This window comes from Macrosteles quadrilineatus, unplaced genomic scaffold (genome assembly GCF_028750875.1).
Source record: "Macrosteles quadrilineatus isolate MER2022 unplaced genomic scaffold, UCM_ALF_1.0 Scaffold_8__2_contigs__length_117827958, whole genome shotgun sequence".
Classification (NCBI taxonomy): Eukaryota; Metazoa; Arthropoda; class Insecta; order Hemiptera; family Cicadellidae; genus Macrosteles; species Macrosteles quadrilineatus.
The window spans coordinates 9,085,640-9,107,860 of record NW_026542601.1 but is presented as its reverse complement, the minus strand read 5'-3'; the positions used below and the strand labels follow the sequence as shown (position 1 = coordinate 9,107,860).

Genomic DNA, 22,221 nt, shown 5'->3' with positions numbered 1-22,221 from the left:
TTCTGATCACAAAATAATACCTTTGACTATGGATATAACTAGACAAACCATTTTTCTTTTAGTTGAATTAAATGCAGAGCCAACCTTTAGGTGGGGAGGGGCTTTTCCTAAGGGATCTACGGACCCTAAAAATGTTGGGATTGGCCCAGTCCCCAAGAGATTGGTTTAAGCCGTAAATCATTTTCGGAAAAAGCTCTGGTCGGATCATTTAGATTATAAGTGTCCGAGCTTTTCTTCTTGCGATCGCAGAACGCATATAAGAATATTGCACAACTAAAAACAAACTAATTCGTTACAATCTTGGGAAACAAGGAAGTCGTTTTAGCAATTGGGGAGATATTGATGATTCTGCTGCTGTCAAAAGAGAAGCTCAAAAATGCGCCAGAACCTCAGAAGACGCACAAGATTTCGTTACAATCATGAGGGAGATGTTATCGATTTCATTTCAATTGCAGGAGACGTTCAGGATTTTTATGAGAACACGGAAAACATTTACAATCCTGCTACAATCGAAGGAGATGCTCACATTTTCATCCCGACCATGGGAGGTGTTCTCGGTATATTATCAAGACTGTAACAGACATTTGCAATCCCTTCGCAATCGTAGAAGACGATCACAATTTTGTCGCTTTTACTGAACTCGATAATGATGACTCTGTTACCACAGAGGACGTTGACGGTTTCCTCACAATCAAAGGAGGTCAAAATTTAAATTTTTTTGGGAAATATCTAAATTTTTTAGTGTATTTTTTCTTATGCGAATCCAAGGATTGAATTAAATGTCAAAATATATATCTTTTACATTTATTTACAAATCACTTCTTCTTATTACGGCTCTGTGCTGGCTGGTGGTCTCTCGGGGAGTGTGGTGGTCCAAGTATCTCTTTGTAACGGAGCCTGGAAAATGGTGCGAAACATCGGTCTTCTAAACCTGCTGCCGAACCCTCTTCTGGGACCCTGTAGAAACATAAGTGTCATTGAGAATTCAATATTGGCGATTCAGTCAAAAGTGAGTCTGCAAGTGTTTAACATTATTTAAGTTGTCAATTTTGAAGTTTACAACAGAATGGGACTGCTTAGGACATTAGTAAACACGAAACATGAAACTGGATCAGAAACCGAAATACTAGTAACAATTTGGATGTGACAAAGAAATGTAAGGAAAAGTAAGAATGGGAGGGTTGGTCACATTGAGAGGACGGATGAGGAGAGAGAAGAAAAATATTGAAAGAGGAGTTGGTAGAAAACAAAGAGTTGGAACAGCACAAAAGAAATAGCAAGACTTTATAAAAGAAGACTTACTGCTGAATGGAAACAATTGATGATGATAATGAATGAGGAGGTACACAAATAGAGTAGTGAGTGGAAATTAAACATCTGGTATAGGTAATAACGACACAAGAGTACAAGGGCGTAGAGTTTAAGGATTATTGCTGAGATAGCAGGCTTGCCTGAGTCCATCCTGGCACAAGAAACACAAAAACCTTACAATTGGAATATTTCATCGTCACTGACATCAGTATTTAACCAAGGAAGGATTGAATTAGGAAGAAAGATGTCTTCAGGTCTGATGAGGGTCAGGATTAGTTTGAAGCAAAATTTTGTTTAATCGTTAAAAGTACTTTTAACAAAAAGTACCGACAATCAGACAGTATACCGACTTATAGGCAAAAAGGCATACAGAATGCAAAAGTAGACTAAAATATTGATTGCTAACACTATACTGATTAAATAACTCACTAAAGTTTTATAAAAAAAAACATTGGCCAAAAAAGAAAGCTGAGCTCTTCTGGTACCGGGGCCCCTGCTGCGTAAACTTATGTACGCAGTAGTCCTGCAGCTTGAAGATGGACTCTCAGGGGTAGTGGTTAAAGCCGATGAAAGTTCGGTAGTCTTAGGCTTCGGCTGAGGATGTGTGTCCCCGTCCACGCAAATGACGGATCGGGGGCAAGCCCGATAACCTGTCTGGGAGGACCTGTTACTAGATAGGAGTCCCACACACAGGCTACGGTCTGGAGTTGCTCGGAATTAAGCTCTCCAGCGGCTAGAAATGTTGCATTTCTTCGCGATTGCCATTTTGAATAGGCCAGAGCCTCTAAAATGTTGTTGCCCCGTGCGAATGGGAGTTCGTAATTAGACTACAGTTTTATATAGTTCTTCGTGCAGTACTAAATACATTTATACATATAATGTAAAGGTCACAGTGGGTTTTGGAAACAAATTCCAATTCCACCAAATTGAAGATGATAACTGTTAATTTATAGGTCAGGTAAGAAAGAGTAGTAAAAAGAGTCAAGGCAACTATTTCGCACAACAGCCTCACTGGCGCACCAGCCAAGGGGGGCAGTTTACCTCCTCCCAAATAAAAATCGTTAATGAAAAATCATTACAGAAATTTTCAACCTACCATTCTGTTGAACCGGTATCCAAGCCATCCTTTGGTAGGGTACAGGCTGTGTTGGGCTTCAGGGTATTCATAAACTGGTTTCTGGGGTAGAGGAGCCCTCAAATCTCGATCGTTTCCTGCATACTCATCCTGAAAACCACTCATTCTGATGATTGGGAAAAAACTTAATCCGGTTATCTTTGATACGTACTATCCTTGTATGGTCGCCATTTCAAGTAAAGTATTAAAGTATCATTAAATTTGAGTATTCCAAGTAGACATTTCATCCTAAAATCTAAAGCCAGTTTTTTTTGTTTGTTCCTGAATCAGTAATGCTTGAAGTTATCGGTGTCAATGTAACTCGAGGAAAGCAACCATTTAGTAAACACCGATTAACACGTAACCAAATATATTTTTTAACAGTAAAATTACTTAGTCTTGAGCTATAATAAAAGCTGTTCTTTTAATTTCATAGTCAAATTTGTAGAATTCATCGACTCTTAACTAAGCTAAAGAAATTATTACTGGTATTGATTTTTACACACTGAAGTAAGACGTCCAACCTAGATGGACAAGCTGTAGCCAATGTTTTGTCCAAATAGAATATATTTTCGAATGAGCCACTCCCGGAATAGCTACCGTCGACGTTCTTTTTTTTAGTTCATTTTACTATTATTATAGTTAATGTGACATAAAAAAGTTCCACAATAAATTACATCCTACCACTTAAGCTAGTTGAAATCATTTACTGGCATCAGCACAATCTGTTGGTATCTGAATTATTATATGCTGAAGCTAAAACAGCTCTAAATGTGGGAATGGAATTTATACTTCTGCTCTATCGATAGATAAAGCTAAAACACAGTTCTACTTACCGGAGCTCTGAAAGGTACCCTCATTGTGGACTGTCCCTGAAAAAAATTATTGGTTGAATATTTTTTGAAGGTATTGTTATCAAGGCTCATGTTAAAACAGTTTTAATTGTTGATACTGGTTCTAAAACCACTTACATGCACACTGTAGAAGTAAGCCGGAGGCATTATCCTATGTTGTTGTTGTTGGATGACTTGTTGTTGTTGCGGGTTGGCCTTGGGCCGCTCCTGGTACTGATAGTGGGCCTGGTAGTGGCCCGTGGCCTGACTAGGGTCCTCGTAATGATGCCCGCTCTCGTAATGCACTTCCTGAGACAAACGAGAACTAACATCATGAGAAAATTAAGAACTAACACCAGAACTTTACCAACCCAAGAAGAACAAAAACTATACTAAAAGCAACAATTGAGATACATGACTAGAAAGTGGACAGTCCTTGGAGACCGCAGACCATCATTTGATGACTACACAGCTCTGAATGAGGTAACGGAAAGCACTCTATGAACCATAAGGGACAGACTCCTTTCTCTGGAGAAGCTCATAGATAGAATGCTGCATTTCATCAAGCAGCTAAGGATGAGTAGCTTTGACGGGCTCTGAGGCACTAAACAGGAAGCGCAGAAAGCATCATGTGGCTAGCACGCGGTCTAGGTCCGCACAAATTCAATCAATTATAGAGGAAACTAAATTCAACTGGACCTATTCTCAGTGACAAAATCTTTGGTCTCCCTTTAAGGATTAAGGACAGAAGAAAATAAAGTGTTGTGTAAAAAAATAAAGACACACTAATAGTTTTAAATTATTAGATGTATACATAAAAATATTAATTTCTTGTAAGAAAATAAAATGTTATTCCAATTTGTAATTTTATTTTATAAATAATAAAAAAGTGGGGTGTCACAACATAACTAACATTGAATCAATATACATCATTGAAACAATAAAATTCATGGGTAATTAATTATTGTAGATCAAAATAATTGTTCACTCTACAGAAAAGTAAAAACCACACTATGGTAGAGTCCACAACGTCCCTTTACTTACCGCGGTCTTGTTGCCTAGTCTACTTTCATAGTGTTGGTAGTACTGGCTGTATGAGTTACTGGAGTGGTTGGCGTGGTAATTCTGGTAGCTCTGGTACTGTTCAATACCATGGCCTGACTTTTGTTGACCCTGAAAAAATAACGCAAGACATCATTGAAAAAAATCACAGTTAAAGTCACTAAAATGTTTTCCTTTGAACACCTAATCTTGCAGGGATAGAAGACATTCTCTTAAGAAAAATTTGTGACTTTTTAGTGATCTTTTGCCTTAGAATTAAATTTAGTATATTAGAATCAATCAAGAATCAAGAATCAATTTTATGACAGGAAAAGTTATGAAATTTTAGAAATTAGTTTATTTTTAGTGAATTTCTCTATAGGGAAGTAGCCGCCCCCTCTTTTTCTACAAACGCTTCATATCTCCACCAAATGCTCCCTCTGCTGCGCCTAACTATGTTAACGTTCCCCTACTTCATATGCTGCATCAGCGATTGTGATTAACCCCCCAATTTACCAAAAACTTTCAAATCCTTTCCATTTCCAAACAGTATATCCAATGCAGCCAGACACAAAACCTCTGTTACCCCTATATTAACACCAATACCGAAACCCCACATAGGCTGACGTTAACCGAAACCCCCGGTCTGTGAGACCCCATTTGAAAAATAATGGACTTTGCTTAGAAACACACAAACCAAAACCCTCGGTCTGTGAGACCCCGCTTTAAAATACACTAACGTTGGGCTTCTGAGACGGAGATGTTTTGAACAGACGACCTATCAAGGTCACGGCCCCCATGCAAAATGAACAAACAATATATCAATAGGTAGGGGAGGAAAAGGGGGGAATGTATTGGGGGAATGGAATCTACCAAGTAAACAGCGTTGCCAACATGCGTTTTTGAAAATTCCCGTGGGCCTGTCAGACCGGGGTTTCGGTATTAGTGTTAAAGAGACAAAATTACTTCAAAAGTACTTTAAACTCAATTAATTATCAAATTAAACTCCCGAAATCAGGTGATATTAGAGAGGATAAACATTCCGTATCTGTCAAATGGTGAAATCACTCATAGTGTTACCTGTGTGTTGCTTTGCCAGGAAGAGTGCTGCGGCCCGTAGTGGTAGCTGTACTGATGACTCTCCTGCTCGTTGTTGAGAGCGACTGCTCCGGTCTCGGGCTGTCAACAGGGAGATAACATCAAATATACTCATTCTCTATAAACTGCTAAGCTTAAATTGACTATTGTGCACCTAAGTAAGTACAGTCGAACCTCTATAAGACGAATTTCAAGGGGTAGGGGGAAAATTTGTATTGTCGAGGTATTCTTAATAAAGAGGTTTGTTTCATCGAGGTTTAATACTGCCATTAATCGTCTTATAGAGGTTTCTCCTCGCTCTGAGACAATGACTGAGGAAAGAAGAGGGATGGGTGGGTCTCATGTTGGGACAAGCTTTTTTTGTTTTGAAACAGATGGCTCGATCTCACAACTTGTTTTTTGGCGTTTTTTGAAAGAGAATGTGTACAAGCCATACTGCCGACAACTCTTGACGATCTCAGACATCGTATCACAACACCAATAAATCTTGTATTGAGAGAGATGCTCCTGCGAGTTTGGGATAACTTCAATCATCGAATGGATGTGTCCTGTGCAGCCAGAGCACACAGAGCATTTATAGTTTTTAGCCATAATCTTGTAAATTCTTAAAAAAAATCCCCTTCTATTGTGTAAATAAGTTTTTTACACTGTAAGTTTCTTTGATTTTAAATTTTAATTAAAAAAATAATTTAAATCGAGGTTAAAATCTAAAAATGTCTCTAGAGGCTAATTTTGCAACCATGTTTACCAAAGTGGTGTAAAACAAAACATTAGAATCTCCTCTTTCAATTCTTTCTCATCCCGGGATGATAGATTGTATGGTTTTTCATTTATAGTTTCAAAAGAGTAACAATAATTTTGAATCACCCTGTATATTGACACTTATTCATCTATAATTTTTATTTATTCTTAATTCAACCCTTACCTGTAGGGAACCGACAGCAAAGGGTTGCTCTACTGTGGCCAAAGGCGGACCAGCAGTTAAGTGAACTTCTTCCTAAAACATCAACTATTATAAGAGTAATCATGTGATTGTCTAAAGTTGTTAAACAACATTTATGTGTTAATAGAATGAAAATAGTTTAAAAAGGTTCCTCTGGATGAGGAGCGGTATTCAAAATGTTGTCGATGAATCTAAAATCCTAAATCAAATGGATTTAAGCTGATTTAAACTTAACCTTGTCACTTGGGTTTGATGTTGTTTAATGATTTATTGCAGAGTTTCCAACCAATGCTTATTAAAACAGAAGATAAACATAGTTTCGGTATCTAAAATGTTGAACCAGATTCAAATCTAACCCAATATTCAGGAAAAGAACGTAGATCAACGAGACAAGTACGCAAACGGGCGGCACTGGGAAACACATTAGCTAAAATCTACTCAGCGCTGATTAAGGTTATCTGAAAAATTAAAATTAAAAACAAAAATTAAGTTATCTGAGCGCAACAGTTTAATTATTTTATTATAATTTAAAACTATCTAACAGAGTTTGATATGCTAATGAATCCTCTACGCCTTCTAATAATCCTTCCCCTACATTGCGATCTAGGGATTCAAACCTTTACAGCTAGTTTTAGACAGTGCTGCTGTCTGTGAGTGTTCCAGCAAACTACGTCAACTCTCGTCATAAAGCAGCACATCCCCGCACGTCATTTGCTGTTCGTCAGACCGAAATATTTGAAAGTAAAACGGGTTCGCTCGACGCTGCGCCTCACCGGGGCTACATCTGCCATTAGTGGACCGCAGCGAACGTGTTAAATAGATTTAAGTAAAAATACAATCCGGCAAATTGAAATTCGCTTAGTCTGTAGGTATGCTGCGGCAGGGGTATTTATTTACCTTATACTCTCCACCTAATCTAAGCCTGTTGTTACAAAACAAACATTTATTAAATTAGAAACATGAAAAACAATTGTAACAATATAAGCTAGGCCTACTTCATTAAATCATTGATAATATTGAAGAATTTTTACCATTAATCCAGTTTTGCGCTGGTTACCCTTTCGTCCGAGAATTTGTGGTGTTTCGTCCAAAAACTCATCACCCATTGCTTCTTTCTGGAAATGAAAAATGCAACTGTGATTGTGTAACACCAAATGTTTTATAGATTTTGAAATTCACAATTATTGAAGTATCATATAAAATAAAAACCAAACTAACTAGGAATAATAAATTCAGTTTAATAACTGGATGGATAACTTTGTGATATCTTACTTTGAAGAGGAGTTTGAGAAAATATTTGATAAGTGTCTTAACGTTACAATACTTTGCCAGTGGTTTTGATCTTATTATATGATGAAAAAGTAAAACAAAATGTTTGGGCAAACGTGTGTATAAGAAAATACAAATACATTGCAAAATGATAAATGAACAGAACTGTGAAAATTTTAGTAACAACCTTTAGAATTTAAACTTTGAAACCCACCATAAACATGATCATAAATAAATTTAATCTTGCTCAAAAACAATAATATTTAGCTTTACAACAATATGCATATTTACCTTTTCATATGTATTTGTGTAAACACCTCTTGTGGCAATAGGAGGCCACGTACTCAGAGACTAAAAAATGCAAACAGTGAAATTATCACTCAAAAATAACTCATTGAATACAGTTGTTGTTTTACTACCGATTATTTGGTGCTTAAATGTACAAGACTACAAGATCGCGCCACATCCTACACTCATCTCCATTCATACTTGGCTTAAAATACCTACATTGCATGGTTGCCATTTCATAAGAAAGTATTAAAGTATTAAAAGTACCTTTTGATTCATAAGGAAGGAAGAAGTATGCATACATTTACGTGTAGGGTTATTAATTGAATGTATACTCATCCTCAAAACTTCACATAACCTCTCTATCACTGTGTTATTTTAAAGGCTTATTATTGTTTGGCTCAGTGTTAAGTGAGAATGGGAGGGGCTAAATGACCAAAAACTGAACTAGTTAAATAACGTTATACTATATGCTTTAGATAATACGAGTAGAAATAATTCTTTTTTAAAATAATTTTCTCAAAAAATTTTTGTATCTGAAACCTGCCATGATGTGTCAGTTACCTCGAGAAACTTTCCACACTCGCTTGCGGCTCGTGCGTAAACATTTCTCTCAAGTGCAGCAAAGTACCACTTTGCACACTAGTTACACAAATAACAATTTCCCCTAATGCATAAAACCCATCAGGGTTTGGAATTTGGTCATCCATCATCAACCTCATATCAGAAAACATGATCATGTAATAACGTAGTGCATTTGTTTGAAATGAATTAGTTTATAATCCTTAACTCACCTTTACTTGGGGTATCCATGGCCTCGTCTGAAAAAAAAAACAATAAATTTGGAAAATAAGTTCTGTTTAAGATACATTTATTTTCTAATACAGTATTACTTCAAAAAAATTAAACTTACACAATTTTCTGGGCGTTTTGGCACTTGCAGACCCTTCTGCAATATATTAACAGGAAATTTTTAGAAATCCTTTCTATCCATGAATGAGCTAGCCATTTGCCTTTCTAGCTCACATGTTAGTACAACATTTATTAAAATTCTTATTTTCCAAACAAATTTAACATACCTGCCACATATCGTTTCGTTGGTAAATGTTACTTTCATCCTGTCGTTTCATCATTTCGTTACGTTGGTGCATGTTTTCCTGAAATCAAACAAAAGTCATGAGTAAAGAATAAGATTAAGATACTGTTGTTATATTAATAATAAAATTATTTTTCAATGTGAATCCTATTTTTCTGGTTCAAAGGTAGATTGTTAGGTTCTTCAACCTAAGAGTTATACTTTTGAAAAGATTTTTCAAAATTTAATTTCCTGAATACTAATCTGCTCTATTGAGATTAATACACTACTCAGCCATTGCTGTACCAAGCAGTCGGTATAGTTAAAACAACTTATAGAAAATATAGGACAGCAAGAAAAATCTATATATTAAATCAAGACCAAACAAAATTATTGTGTTATTTTTGTTTACATAAACATAAGATGACAAGCTGATGGGCTCAGGGAAATCTTAAATATTTATGAACGATTAGACATATAAAAACACTTGTTATGACATGTTCACAAATACATGATTTAATTCCAAATAGTTACCTTAACTAAGCTGGCTGTCTTCCATGTCCAAGTCTGAAAAAAATTGTTTAAATTAAATAAAAACAATGATGAATATTTAATATTCATACAAATACATATTTTATTAATTGTATTGTATATTATTTTAACTGTGAAAACTACTGGCTAACCCAATGCAAGATATTAATTTTATTGGTGATAAAAGAATTTTTTCATTAGGATTGTTAGTAAAGAAATGTAAATAAATAAAAATTGAAGAAAATTACTAGTATAATAGGCTTAATATTAAACTATTATACTTAAAATAGTACTTACTGGATGCACTTTTTGATCATGAGGTGCAAAATATGGCTTTGGACTGGTGTGACCCTTCCTAATCTACAGAAAAAAAAAGAGTTTTACTAAATAGTATTATGAATAGAATTACTTTGGGGTTTAAGGATTTCAAAATGTGTTCTCTACTATTAAGAAAAAACTATCCTTTAAAAAAAAAATTGTAACTTTGTGAATATTTTGAGCCTTCTCTTTGTGACACTGAGAATTTAATAATAATTTCTAAATATGTTAGACAGCACAGTTCGAAACAAAAAGTTTTTGAAGATGTGTACATTAAATGTTTAAAATAATTTGAAATTAACTATTTACCATTACTGGTTCAACCATTTTGTAGCAATTATTTGTTTTCCCAAATCAGGTTTGTATTAGGGAGATTTTCAGATTAGTTCTGATTAGCAAGATTCTAGTAAATATCTAAACATATTGTTGACTTGTAGTGTGATCATTTGACAACACTGGACTCTGCTGTGATATGGGTCAAGTTTCTGTTTTTTACGTTATGTAGAATTAATTGTGACTATGCAATCTCTACCATGCATTTGTGTTTAATGACGATAACAGACTTGTATTCTTATTCTTATCACACCTGAGCCTTGTGCCAATCATAGATGCCGTCCGAGGGATGTGTCGGCTCCGGCCAGTCGTCGGGCGCAGGTTTGAACTCGATCTTGTGTGTGCTTGGGTTCAACGGATTCTCATAGTTCCTCCACTTAAACAAATATATGAATATTATCAGTTTATTAGTTTAAGGGGAATTTTCTTACCAATGTCATTGCGATTTTTGAATATTAACCTTGATACCAGACTGTATCAAATGGGTTATAATGGTTGTAGTTATCAAAATACTTCTTAAGGTTTGTGTCAAAATTATTGCTTTTGTTTTTACAAACTTTTTTGTGTTATTAAAAAAATATATATCTATAATTACTCATGAAAAACTTACATCAAATGTGGTTGCTTCATTCTCTCTGGGCTGCAACATTAACAATATAATATAATTACATTGATAGTCTTTTCTAAATTAGAATTTACCAACAGAACATATATATCTTTCAGTGTATAGTATATCAAACAATTATATCAATTAAATCAATAATTTAAGATGGGAACGCCACTATTTGCATATTTTAACCCAAATATGAGTGAAGAATGAGAGTAGGATGAGTGGCGTGGTATGAAGTTGTAGTAGTGGAATATTCTTAAGACTGTTTGCCTATAGGCAAGAAAATTAGACATTTATTTTTTAGATACACAATGAATTGAACTTGTCGTAACTTTTTCTAAAGTTGCTATTTCATTACGGAACAAGTGAGATAATAGCTATTTACCTTACAAGTGTAGTAAGAGCGTTTTTACATCACGCAGGTGAATGTTGTGCAACGAGCGGAAGCGAGTTGCATAATTTACCGAAGTGATGTAAACACGCTCTTGCGTAACGTGTAACGTACAAGATTTTACCTGACCCGACAATATACAGGAGGTTACGAACAATATTTTTCATTATCCATTTCACTCATCTTCTAACAGTAACGTTCATTTACAAACAAAAGCTAGGTTAGGGAAATTCTTCAAAACATAACAATAAAATTCAAGCGCACAGCTGATTTCTAGCGTTGAACGTCGTTGGCTCCATAGAGGTATATTTTTTAAGTTAATCACTCAATGTTATTTAAATGGGTTTCATTACATCACCGAGTGAGTTTTTTTCAACTTTACATCACTCGAGAAGTAACGAAGTTATATACATCACGCTTGGGATAGGGAAGTTTAACATGGCGGGTTAGGTAAACTAATATAACTAATTAAGTTGTTACATTTATAATTCAAGGATTTCTGTGGTTGGTGAAAAACTGAATCAACAGATTGATTTTAAGTACATTTTCAACTCGTACAAGGCTACGCAATTTATTAACAAAAGACCATCTCGATAATGTAATGTATAAACAAAATTACCTTCACATCTGCGACAGATGGTAGATTTTCGTCACTGTATACCCGAGGACCGATGGTTACAATACCGGTACGTCTCTTGCCAACTTGTATACCTTGCTGAAAAAAAGGGTATCATTAAACCGAAGCACGGTTTTGTGCACGTACAATGACAAAATCAAAGAAAGTAATTCATACTTGGTGTGAGCATAAATTTTCTTTAACTTTTCTAATCCATGAGGTGGGAACTAGACTAGAATATAAATGTGTTTAAAGTTGGTCTAAGATTTTAACTAGCTCTCTTGGCAGCAACGGAGGAGCTGGATAGACCTTCGTTTACAGGCAACCCTTGTACATACAAATCTTAGTAAAATCCTTGACACCAGGAACATGCCCAAAACATGTTATAAGATGTTTACTTTTTTCAAATTCATCTAGACAATTCATAACTGAAAGTATTTTGATTTAAAATGATGCAATGCAGACAAAAATTAAAACATTGTTGAGTTTAAAACTTACAACAATGGGGCGAAGAGTGGGTGGTTTCCAAGATGGCGCAACTTGCCAGTTTTTGGGGACTTCAACAAACTTCTTTGCTTCTGTTGTCACAGTCACTGGTGGTTCCTGTAAAAGAGAACTTAGTTTATTCAAAATCTATTTAGACATTTTCAGCCCCTGCCCCTTCTTACCGCCACTGGCTATGAACAAAGTGGTGCATGAGTGTGTGAGTCATATAGATGTGGCCATTTCAACTATGACGTAAGAATGAGAGGAAATATACTCTACATTTAAGTACCTAAAAAATATGTTAGGAAACGTGTATGTAATAATGACTTTTGATATTTAGTACATACACACAAAATAATTAAAAAAATAAACAGATAGCACTTTCTAATAAAATTCTGTAACACCAACAGTGTGTGTGGGGGTGGGGGGGGGGACTAAAACCCCTCTAAGGTACAAGGGAAGAAGTTAATTACTTGAATACTAGTAATTCTTAATAGATTACCGTAGGAGCGCTTGTAGCGAGCTCAAAGTCTTCCACATTTAGCAGTTCGTCAAGTTCCCTCGACAAATCTCTGACAATGTTTGGTTTTTTCCCAACTTTCACTTTTCTCAAATTCAGCTCATCACTCTCCATGTACTGGAAAAATTCATAAGAATTACACTCCACAAAGGCACAATCTCCTATACATGTATGTACATTATCAGGTGTACTCTAACTTACACAAGAAAAACCTTTGAAAATGATTCATCATGTTTGCAAACTTCACAATCGGAATATTATACTGTAAGAGAAAGGACAAGTGAAAATCTTATATTTCTGAACATTAGGGTTTAATCAAACGAACCAACAACTAGGCACCATACAGTGAACAGGGTGCAGAAAAAAATTATGATTTGTCTTTTGTTTTTATTTTTCTTACTCTACTACTGAACACAGTAGCATCTTACCCTTATGAGTAAGATATTGGTTTACAAGACAGACCGAGCACAGAGAAAATAAACTCTTTTTCTCAATATAAGTTTTCTTGTTCATATTCAAGATTCAAAATAGTAACATTTTTAACACAAATTGTAAAGAACGTTGATAAAAAAGTAAGATATTTTTTCAACAAGACAACTCAACTTTGAATCCAAGTTGAGTGTGTTCTTTAGAAACTCATCCAAACTTATAAATATTTACAAGTAACATCCAAATTGTACATGTTATTATCAACTATAGTTCGGCCGCTTAGAAAGCGACCTCCTCCAGCATTGGTTTAGCATTAGCGTGCAGGTCGTTTTCTAAGCGGCCGAACTATAATCACTCACTCCTACAAACTCGACTTTACATATCTTTAATGCAGCAGTAGAGAGAAAACTAAGCATGTAATTTAAAACAAAATGTATAAACACTAAAAAAATTACAAAAAAATAATTTATAGTCAGTATCAAAGAAACCAAATAAAAAATAATATCATAAACATAAATTTACCACTAAAGAGATGGTTGGGTAAAATAAATCAAACTTACAATTCTGAATTTCTTAGATTTTGTCTGCATTTTCTTCGTAACAGGTGCCTGAAAAAATAATTTAAGTTTTAAAGTATAAGTCTAAAAGCTTTGTGAATTTCCTTAATAATATGAATAAAAGTGTAAGTAGGATAGACAGACCTTAGAACTTAATTTAACGACTAAGGATAGTTTTTCTCAATTGCTTCATACCTCTGTAGTTTTCTTCTTTTTCTTTTTCTTCTTCTTTTTGAGCTTGATTTTCCATTCGTTTGACATCGGAGGAAGATTAAACCCCTAAAATCAATGTATTTTTATACTTATGATTTATAGAATGCAAATATTATAATGATAATAATGACAAGAACATAAACATAATTTCTTTTCTCAATATTAATACATACAAGCATCTAGAATTAGTTGTTGCACCGTAAAATAAAAGAAGTGTTAGAAAATATTTTACACTAGGATAACATTTACAGGTAAATGCACCTCATTTTTTAAAATCCTTTTATTTAATGTGCAAAAAGCATTCTAAAAGTACAGCAAAATATGGGAATAGTAGCCTAATGAAACAAAACAGCAAAAGGAACAAAGCAACAAATTTGAAAATGAAAAATTTTAAATATAATATTGTGAATTAAATTTTAGATTTATTACATATAAAAGCATGGAGAGAACCCAATTTTGGGAGTATTTGGTGAACCAGAAAAAAACCATTTTAAACATGCTCCATGTTTTAAATGTATAAAATTGTAATTTCAGTGAAAAGTTCATTTGAACAAATAAAATATATACTTCAATCCATGTTTTTAGCCCCTGAGCTGTAACGTAAATAAAAATAGGCTTTATCTTCTTCAATCCAGCTCAAATGTGTTTTGACTTCAAAGATGCTACTTCAGCCCAGATTTTTAGTTAATATATATATATATATATATACTTATATATATATAAATTAAGAACATGTACGAAAAATGGGAGGCTATGTTAAAAAGTATCAACATTTGACTCACCCCACCTTCATCACTTTCGTCTAAAACACCGCTAATCTGAAAATATTTTTGAACTATTAAGGTAATATCAAGGTGAATATTTAAGTTGTATTTACTTAAATAATACAATAAACAATTTTTGCAACTATTATAAAATGTTTGATATATTTTTACTATAATCATGCCCACTCACAATTAATAAAAATCATTTTTAAACACAATTTTAAAACATGTTAAACTCTTGTCAACACTTGTTTTAATATTTGTTTCATATCTTGAAATAAAACAATTTTTAAACTTCATTGATACTCATATTAAAGTTGCTCTAATACAAAAATTGTGTGAGCATGTTTTAAAATTGTATTGAAACACTTGTTATACTAGTTTTCAACAATTTTTTTGCTACTTGGGCTATGTTAAAAAGTATCAACATTTGACTCACCCCAACATTACTTTCGTCTGAAAGACCGCTAACCTGAAAATATTTGTGAACTATTAAGGTAATATCAAGGTGAATATTTAAGTTAAATAATACAACAAACAATTTTTGCAGCTTCTAAAAAATCTTTAGTATATTTTTACCACAACAGTATGATACCCACTCTAACAATGAATAAATAAACATTCTTAAGCATATCCATTAAACTCAGTGTTTTATAGTTTATAAATTATTTTAAAATTCTCAAGCAAAAGAAAAATTACACAAGAAAAAATACATTCAATATATACATGTTCCCACTGAGAATTAAAGTCATAACAAAATGACAAATTTATTTTATGACTATAAATTCATCACATGTACTTAGTTGCAAAATGTGTCAATATGTTTTCAATTTTGAGACTTATTAAAAGTTATAATTTGATATATAAAATCAATCACATTTTTGCAGAATCCCACTCACAAAACAGAAAATACCAAAACATCTGACCAAAATAGTAATACAATGTTTTTGTTTACTTAACCTAAAATGCCAGAAAATTCTAGTCTCTGCACCTCAAAAATAGGATGGATAACTGTCGGGACATTTTTAATACTGCGCGGATCCTTGGCTATCATTATAGCCATTGTTATTCTCTTGATTGTTTTTGAAGCCGAGAACAAAGACTGTAAGAACTGTGCGGCGGTGTTTTTCTGTATTGTGAGTGGGTTAGGTTACATGTTTATTGGTGGATTGATCATTGTGAACAGCAGTTCTATAAATTGTTTAATAACCAGTGTGATAGTGGCAATATTAGTATTGGCGGATCTTTTAAGTGTGATTGTTTTTTTCGCCTGGAACAACCTGAAGTTAGCAGTGCTAATTCCATATGTCGGTCTAAAAGTTGCCGGTTTCGTTTATCTTGTGCAATTCTTCAGGAATGTCGGACAAACTCGGCGCAATGATGAACTAGAGATGCAAGCGGTTCGACGAGATGCTTTGGAATAATAATGAAAACAAACCACTCACATACATAATTGAAACATTATGCAAACCCTGAAATATAGTTTGTATAACTTTACTTTTCAGTTTGATTTGTTGTAACTGACAAGGTAAAATAAATGTAATTCTCACTGCAAAAACTGAAAGCTCATACTGAAACTGCAGTTAAAAAAAATATTATAAAGATTAATTTTAACTTTGAATTGTAGACCTACCTAATATTTTCATATAAATTATTTTAACTTTACCATCAAAAAAATTATGTGCAAATCACAGAAAATTTTTCTAAATTCTAATGATTACTTCAATCAGCATACTTACATCTCGTTTTGATCGTGACTTCTTTGGTTTTTGTTGGTTTACAAAGCCTGCTTTTTCCTAAAAAAGTTTAATGGAATTTATTTTGTATGTATATAACATAATTATAATTATGTGCCTACCAAATATAACAAAGAATTATTACCACAATTGTATAGACTAATGCCCATTTCAACGGCAAAGCCTCTATGAGTACCTGCTGTTAAAAATATGGCATCAAGTAAGACAATCAACAAGCATCAAATAAATAAACACAGATGTACTGGTGTACCAGTATGCATAGAATCATAGACAAAAATAATTAAATATAGACCGTCAGCTGTGCTGCGGTTACCATAGGTTCCGGCGCACACTACTGGGAGCGCAATTTGTTATGGTGTACGCGCTATGTAACTAACCACTCCCAGCGGTGTGCACCAGAACCTATGGTAACAATGGTAAGAGGTGCACTCTTCCCATTCCATTAACTTCAGCCTGAGCGTTCCTCTAGTTTATTTTAGAGCCTACCAAGCTGTGCATAGGTGAAACTCATGAGTTTCAAAGTTTCACACTGAGCCTAACAAAGATAGAATCATAGACAAAATAGAATGAATATAGACTGTCAAAGGAAGGTTCCGGCACCCACCGCTAGGAGTGCCGTGTAGTTACGGTGCACACTGCTGCAGGCGAGGAGCGCAGGAGCTGTATGTGACCAGCAGACGCTGCAGCGGTGTGCGCCGTAACTACACGGCAAACCTAGCAGTGGACACCAGAACTTATGCTAACTGCAGCACAGCTGACGGTCTATATTCTATTTGTCTATGATAGAAGTCAAAGCCTTAATCTACTGTGCTGTCTCCTGGCCAAGGAAACAATGTCTCCTTGATCATCGGACCAACAATTCACCCCACAAAAAATCTCAGTTTAAACTCTATGCACTGGTGCATGGTACTGTGGAGTCCAGCATCCCGTGAAGGCAACAATAGTTTTAAGTTTAAGCCATTGACGAATCCAAGACGTGGGTCTCGAGCATGCGCAGACCACAGGACAGAGTCGGAGGTCAACCACAGAAGGAAGAACAAGAACATGGCTGGGTAACCCGTGCCGAATGTGGGGTAAGACCCCAGTGATGTATGGTTGTTAGTTCCCATCTATTCTAAATTTTTGAAATTTACTATATTATTTATTTCACCTCCAATTATATGAAATGTCCTTTTGAATTTCAGTTTCAGCATTTCAGATATCAAATATTGCACTAATTAATCTTTCACGTTTGTGCCCGGGTCAACTTTGGTCCATTAGCTAATACCTTGATTGAAAATGAATAATTCCATAGTAAATAGTTAATGTTTGCATTCATCAAAGCTGGCTTCTTGGGCTCGTGTTCATCTGTGTTCATACCAGATGTATAATTGCATAGTATCGAAAATCATACAAAACTTACTGATCTGACTTTTCTTGCCGGCTTTCCAGAATCGAACCTTCTGTTGACTGCGGGTCTCTCCACAGATGTCGAGTCATCAATGTCCGAGTCAGGCCAATCGTTCTTCCTGCCAACCTGTGCAGTATTTAATAAGAAATAAAGAGTGTTGCTTCCTATTTCTACATTTTTTACTCTTTGACTTCTGAGACAGTTCAAAAGTTGGAGAAACAAAATAAATAAAAAGTTGGCTGCGATGCTGTCTGTAGCAACAAAATCATAACACGTAAAAACCACACGGAAAAGGAAAGTTTAGTGCTGTGTGGTGGTCTTATTTGCAACTGTACATTTTCTTGTGACAATCCTTTCTTAAAATATAGTTCTGCTTTGTCCCTGGCCAAACAGTTCCTAACAGTTAAAAAATTGTAAGCCGATTTACCTTTCTAAAACTTCGGAACCCTCCAAAGTTCCATCTTGAAGTAGTCACTTCGACAACATCCTGGAAACAGATTTTTTTAAATTCCAAAACTTTTAGTAAATTTCCCATAGGGCTATTACAGTAGCTATTACAGTACGTCTCATGGTAATACCTGGACCCCAGACCGATTTACTTTTGTGTTTTGATGTCCAGAGAGGCCAAAAACACCATCTGTTCAAATTTATACATATGAGTCCGTTAGTAATGGTAACTTGAGCAAAGATCATCCGATTTTGATGAAATTTGGTACAAACGTGTAAACTTAAGTTTATTCAAACAAATTCTCAAAACAGCATAAACGGACCATGGGCACAGGGTTTTTGTGGGGGGTTTTACGGAGTAAAAATTGGGTTTTCTCATTTTTTACCTAAAAAATTTAAATTTCTCAATTTCTCCCTTAATTATTTTGTAGAGCAAATAATTGAAATAATCTTGAAGTATTTTTAGTAGCTTTATTGGTTACAGAGCAAATAAAAAAAATTACATTTAAAATTCTCATGTTATTCTTAATTCTTATGGAGAATAAGTAAACTGTTGTAGTTTGCTTGTTTATGGACATATTTTTATCAAACTTGGTAAATTTGATTTATTTTAAACTATGCTATTAATATTTTACTACAAAACACATATAACCCTCCCTGTAGCAGCAAACCTAGGTACTCGTAAAAAATAATGTTATTTAAATAGATTTAAGTGGAAATAAAATAAGACAAATGAAAATTTTATTAGTTTGCAGGGTTGCTGCAGCGGGGGATTTTACTAATTTTAATATCCGTTCAATACGGTTGAAGTAATAACTTTTATATAACTGTAACAAATAGACTTGGTTTTTACAAATCGTCTAGCTAAACTGATTATCATAAGTAAAAGAAATTAAGAAATTATTAATTAATCAATCTTACCTGAACATCAACTCTTATTCCTTTGCCTCCTCTCTGAAACAAAGTTCAATAAAAGAAAATTATACTTAATAGTTTTGTTTTTAATAAACACTCTCACTGTATATCGCTCTACTGAGACTATTGCTTTACAATTACTAAAAAGCAAAATAATTTTGTAGGATAATAATTGCTCTGATGACCAATGAATGCGTCTCGGGCTACCACCATCAACTGCAGACTCTCGTGGTCCCTAGTATAATTTAGCAATTCTATATATCTATTATTTGAGGTACTGAAACCATTTTACAGGATAAAACCCTCATATTTCCTGAAAAGAGAGAGTTCCTGACAAATCGTTCCACTTCATCCCTCCTCAAACTGAGCCCTAAAAAATGGATTTTGCCAATTTTCCAACTCACGTTTTTATTAGAATACCTCATAAGCGCAATGAATTGTATAGACTTTGATTGCAGATCTAGTATATTTTAAATGCACCTTTTTAATTTTAAAATTTCTAAAAAGATTGTTTTGGTTGATTGCAACTTTTATATTATTTACACCACACCTTGCAACTTGGCTACCCACAGTGTTATCAAACAGAAGAGAGACGGATTGCCTTGGCTCCTTCTTCGCCTCTTTTTCAGCAATTCGTCCGGCAAGTCTGAACGCTTCCCTGGCTGTCCTGGGTCTATAGGCTTTCTGGAACATTAAGTAAGATTGGTAATTAACTTGGAAACTCCATCAGGTTTATAAACACCAACCAAACAATTGGTAGAACAACATCTGAATTTATATGTAATGTGTAGAATTAAGTAGATAGGAGGACAGGAAGCAACTAAGACTGCAAACTATGCTTTAGTAGAGTCCCACATAAGATATGGATTAGTGGTCTGGGAACCACGGATCAGAACCTTACAAGAATACTGCGACTTCAGAAAAAAGCTATATAAGAACGGTAGCTGATCTCAACCCTACAGAAAGCTGCAGGGAAGCTTATAAATCACTAAAAGTCATGACTGTGATATCACTATTCCTTGCAGTTATTAACTATACTGAACAGAATGAGCTTACAAGAGGAAAAGATTCTCACTCTCACAACACTCAAAGACAGACTACCTTCTCCCAGCTCACCATACAACTCAATACAGCAGTTGAAGCCTACCTACATGGGACAAAACGTCTTCAATAGCCTGCCCAACCACTTGAAGATCTTAAGAAATCAAGACTTGACGAGGAAACTCAAAGACTGGCTAATGGATCAACCATCCTACTCACAAAGGAATTCTTTGATCAAAATTGTTAAGCAAAAGGAAAATTCAAATTACAGTCTATGTATATGGAAATTACCCCTGCTCTGCCTCACAGGCTGTCAAAGATGCAGTCATTTTCTAATGGAAGTACTGCTACAGTGTTTATATAAGCTGTTTTATACGAGCTGATGTAAACATTATGTACTTGATGTTTATTGATTTTTGTGTTCTGTTTATAGGTTAGAATGGTAATGCAGTGTTGACATGTAACTTATCCTGTTAGGGTAAGACCACGGCTAAATGTGTAAAAAAGTGTGTAATTAATTTCACTTTGTATACCTAATTAAAAAGCAGCACTTGCTGCTATGGTCCCCTAGTGAGTGATTAAATATAATATATTTTTGTACAAAACACAGAATAAACCAAACCCTCATAAATAATGTATACATTCCTATTGTAGAAATTTTACACTAAACACCATTACAAATTCAAATACAACAAAAACACTTACAATTAAATTTTCAGATCTCAAATGTTCTTGTCTTGCCAACCGCTCGTAACTACTTCCATAACCGTCATCTGACAATTTTGTCCCCTCCCCCCTTCCCAGACCCCATAATACTCCAGAAACCAGGCAGATGCCTGCCCACCCCCTAAACTCACACTTCATGAAAAGGGATCATGTTAAAGCTGTGATTAACTCATTGTAACAATGTTAAGCATTGCAATTAAGATAAGATCATAGTGATATATTGTATGGAGAGAATTAAGCTTAAGAACACTAACGGGAGTTTCTTCGATTAACTATGGAACAATTTTTTAGGTTTGTATTATTTTAATATTTTAACTAAAATAAGATTAAATGAAATGTTGGAATTTAATTATGCTAGAATTATGTGTAGTACTGGTTCACACTTAAAATATATTAAAAAAAACACTTGTTTGTACCACAGAGAAGCAAGAAATAAATAACATTCTATCTTACTTCTCCGTGGTTGTATTATGAACTATTATGGTTTGAAAACTTATTTAATTTTAATATTGTAAAATATTATAATGCAATGTTATCATTAGCAATATCTCAATTTAAATACATTACTAAAAGGTAAAAATGTTTGGTTGAAAAAAATGTTTTGTTGTAAAAAAATCTATTGGTAAAAGAAGTTTATCCTAAAAAATGTCATGGCAATACAAGTAATCAATATCAGATATTTGCCAGCAGTGAAATCAATGAACATAATTTTATTTTTTAGATAATTGACCTGGAACTATATTTTTACCAGGGGTGGGAAAAATAATTATTCTATTTGTTGTGTATACCTAAGCTTCACACTATAGCTTCAGCAACTAAATGCAGCATGTTTACCAAAGGTTTTGTCAAAGAGATGTTTGTTTATGAAGATAAAATAAAACCCATTAAATCTGATTGAAAAAAACCAAATAATTAAAAAAAATCAAATCCCTTGGACAAATTAGTTAAAATAATTATGTGTCTTAAAATGTATTATTTGTTGATCAGTGCATTAAAAAAATGAAGCCCTAAAGAGCAATTAATTTAGTTTTTCTTCCATTAACAGTTATAAATTTGTATTGCGTGAACTATGAAAGAACAAGTCAACAAAATAGTAAAAACTGTTATTTTGTTTAGTATGGTGATTATATGACTCTCATATTGCACCATGCACACACATTGACTCCCCATAACTATCTTGATAAGCTGATCTTCAGATATCACAC

At 34.2% G+C, this 22,221-nt stretch overlaps 1 protein-coding gene across 1 annotated transcript; it reads right to left on the bottom strand.

The window, feature by feature from the left end:
- Window positions 1-809: 809 nt before the first annotated feature.
- LOC128999553 (uncharacterized) lies at window positions 810-21,188 on the bottom strand. Its single transcript, XM_054426123.1, has 28 exons — window positions 20,996-21,188; window positions 19,820-19,933; window positions 19,256-19,288; window positions 18,315-18,374; window positions 17,900-18,013; window positions 16,480-16,536; window positions 15,180-15,212; window positions 14,759-14,794; window positions 13,959-14,042; window positions 13,767-13,814; window positions 12,760-12,894; window positions 12,270-12,374; window positions 11,775-11,870; window positions 10,765-10,794; window positions 10,408-10,530; window positions 9,801-9,863; window positions 9,507-9,539; window positions 8,977-9,054; window positions 8,692-8,718; window positions 7,901-7,960; window positions 7,372-7,455; window positions 6,323-6,394; window positions 5,380-5,478; window positions 4,303-4,431; window positions 3,397-3,567; window positions 3,262-3,297; window positions 2,408-2,536; window positions 810-957 (listed from the first exon to the last, which is right to left on the bottom strand). The coding sequence occupies exons 1-28, from the start codon at window positions 21,152-21,154 to the stop codon at window positions 829-831; spliced, it is 2,337 nt and encodes a 778-aa protein (XP_054282098.1). The 5' UTR covers window positions 21,155-21,188; the 3' UTR covers window positions 810-828.
- Between the last annotated feature and the right edge of the window lie 1,033 nt (window positions 21,189-22,221).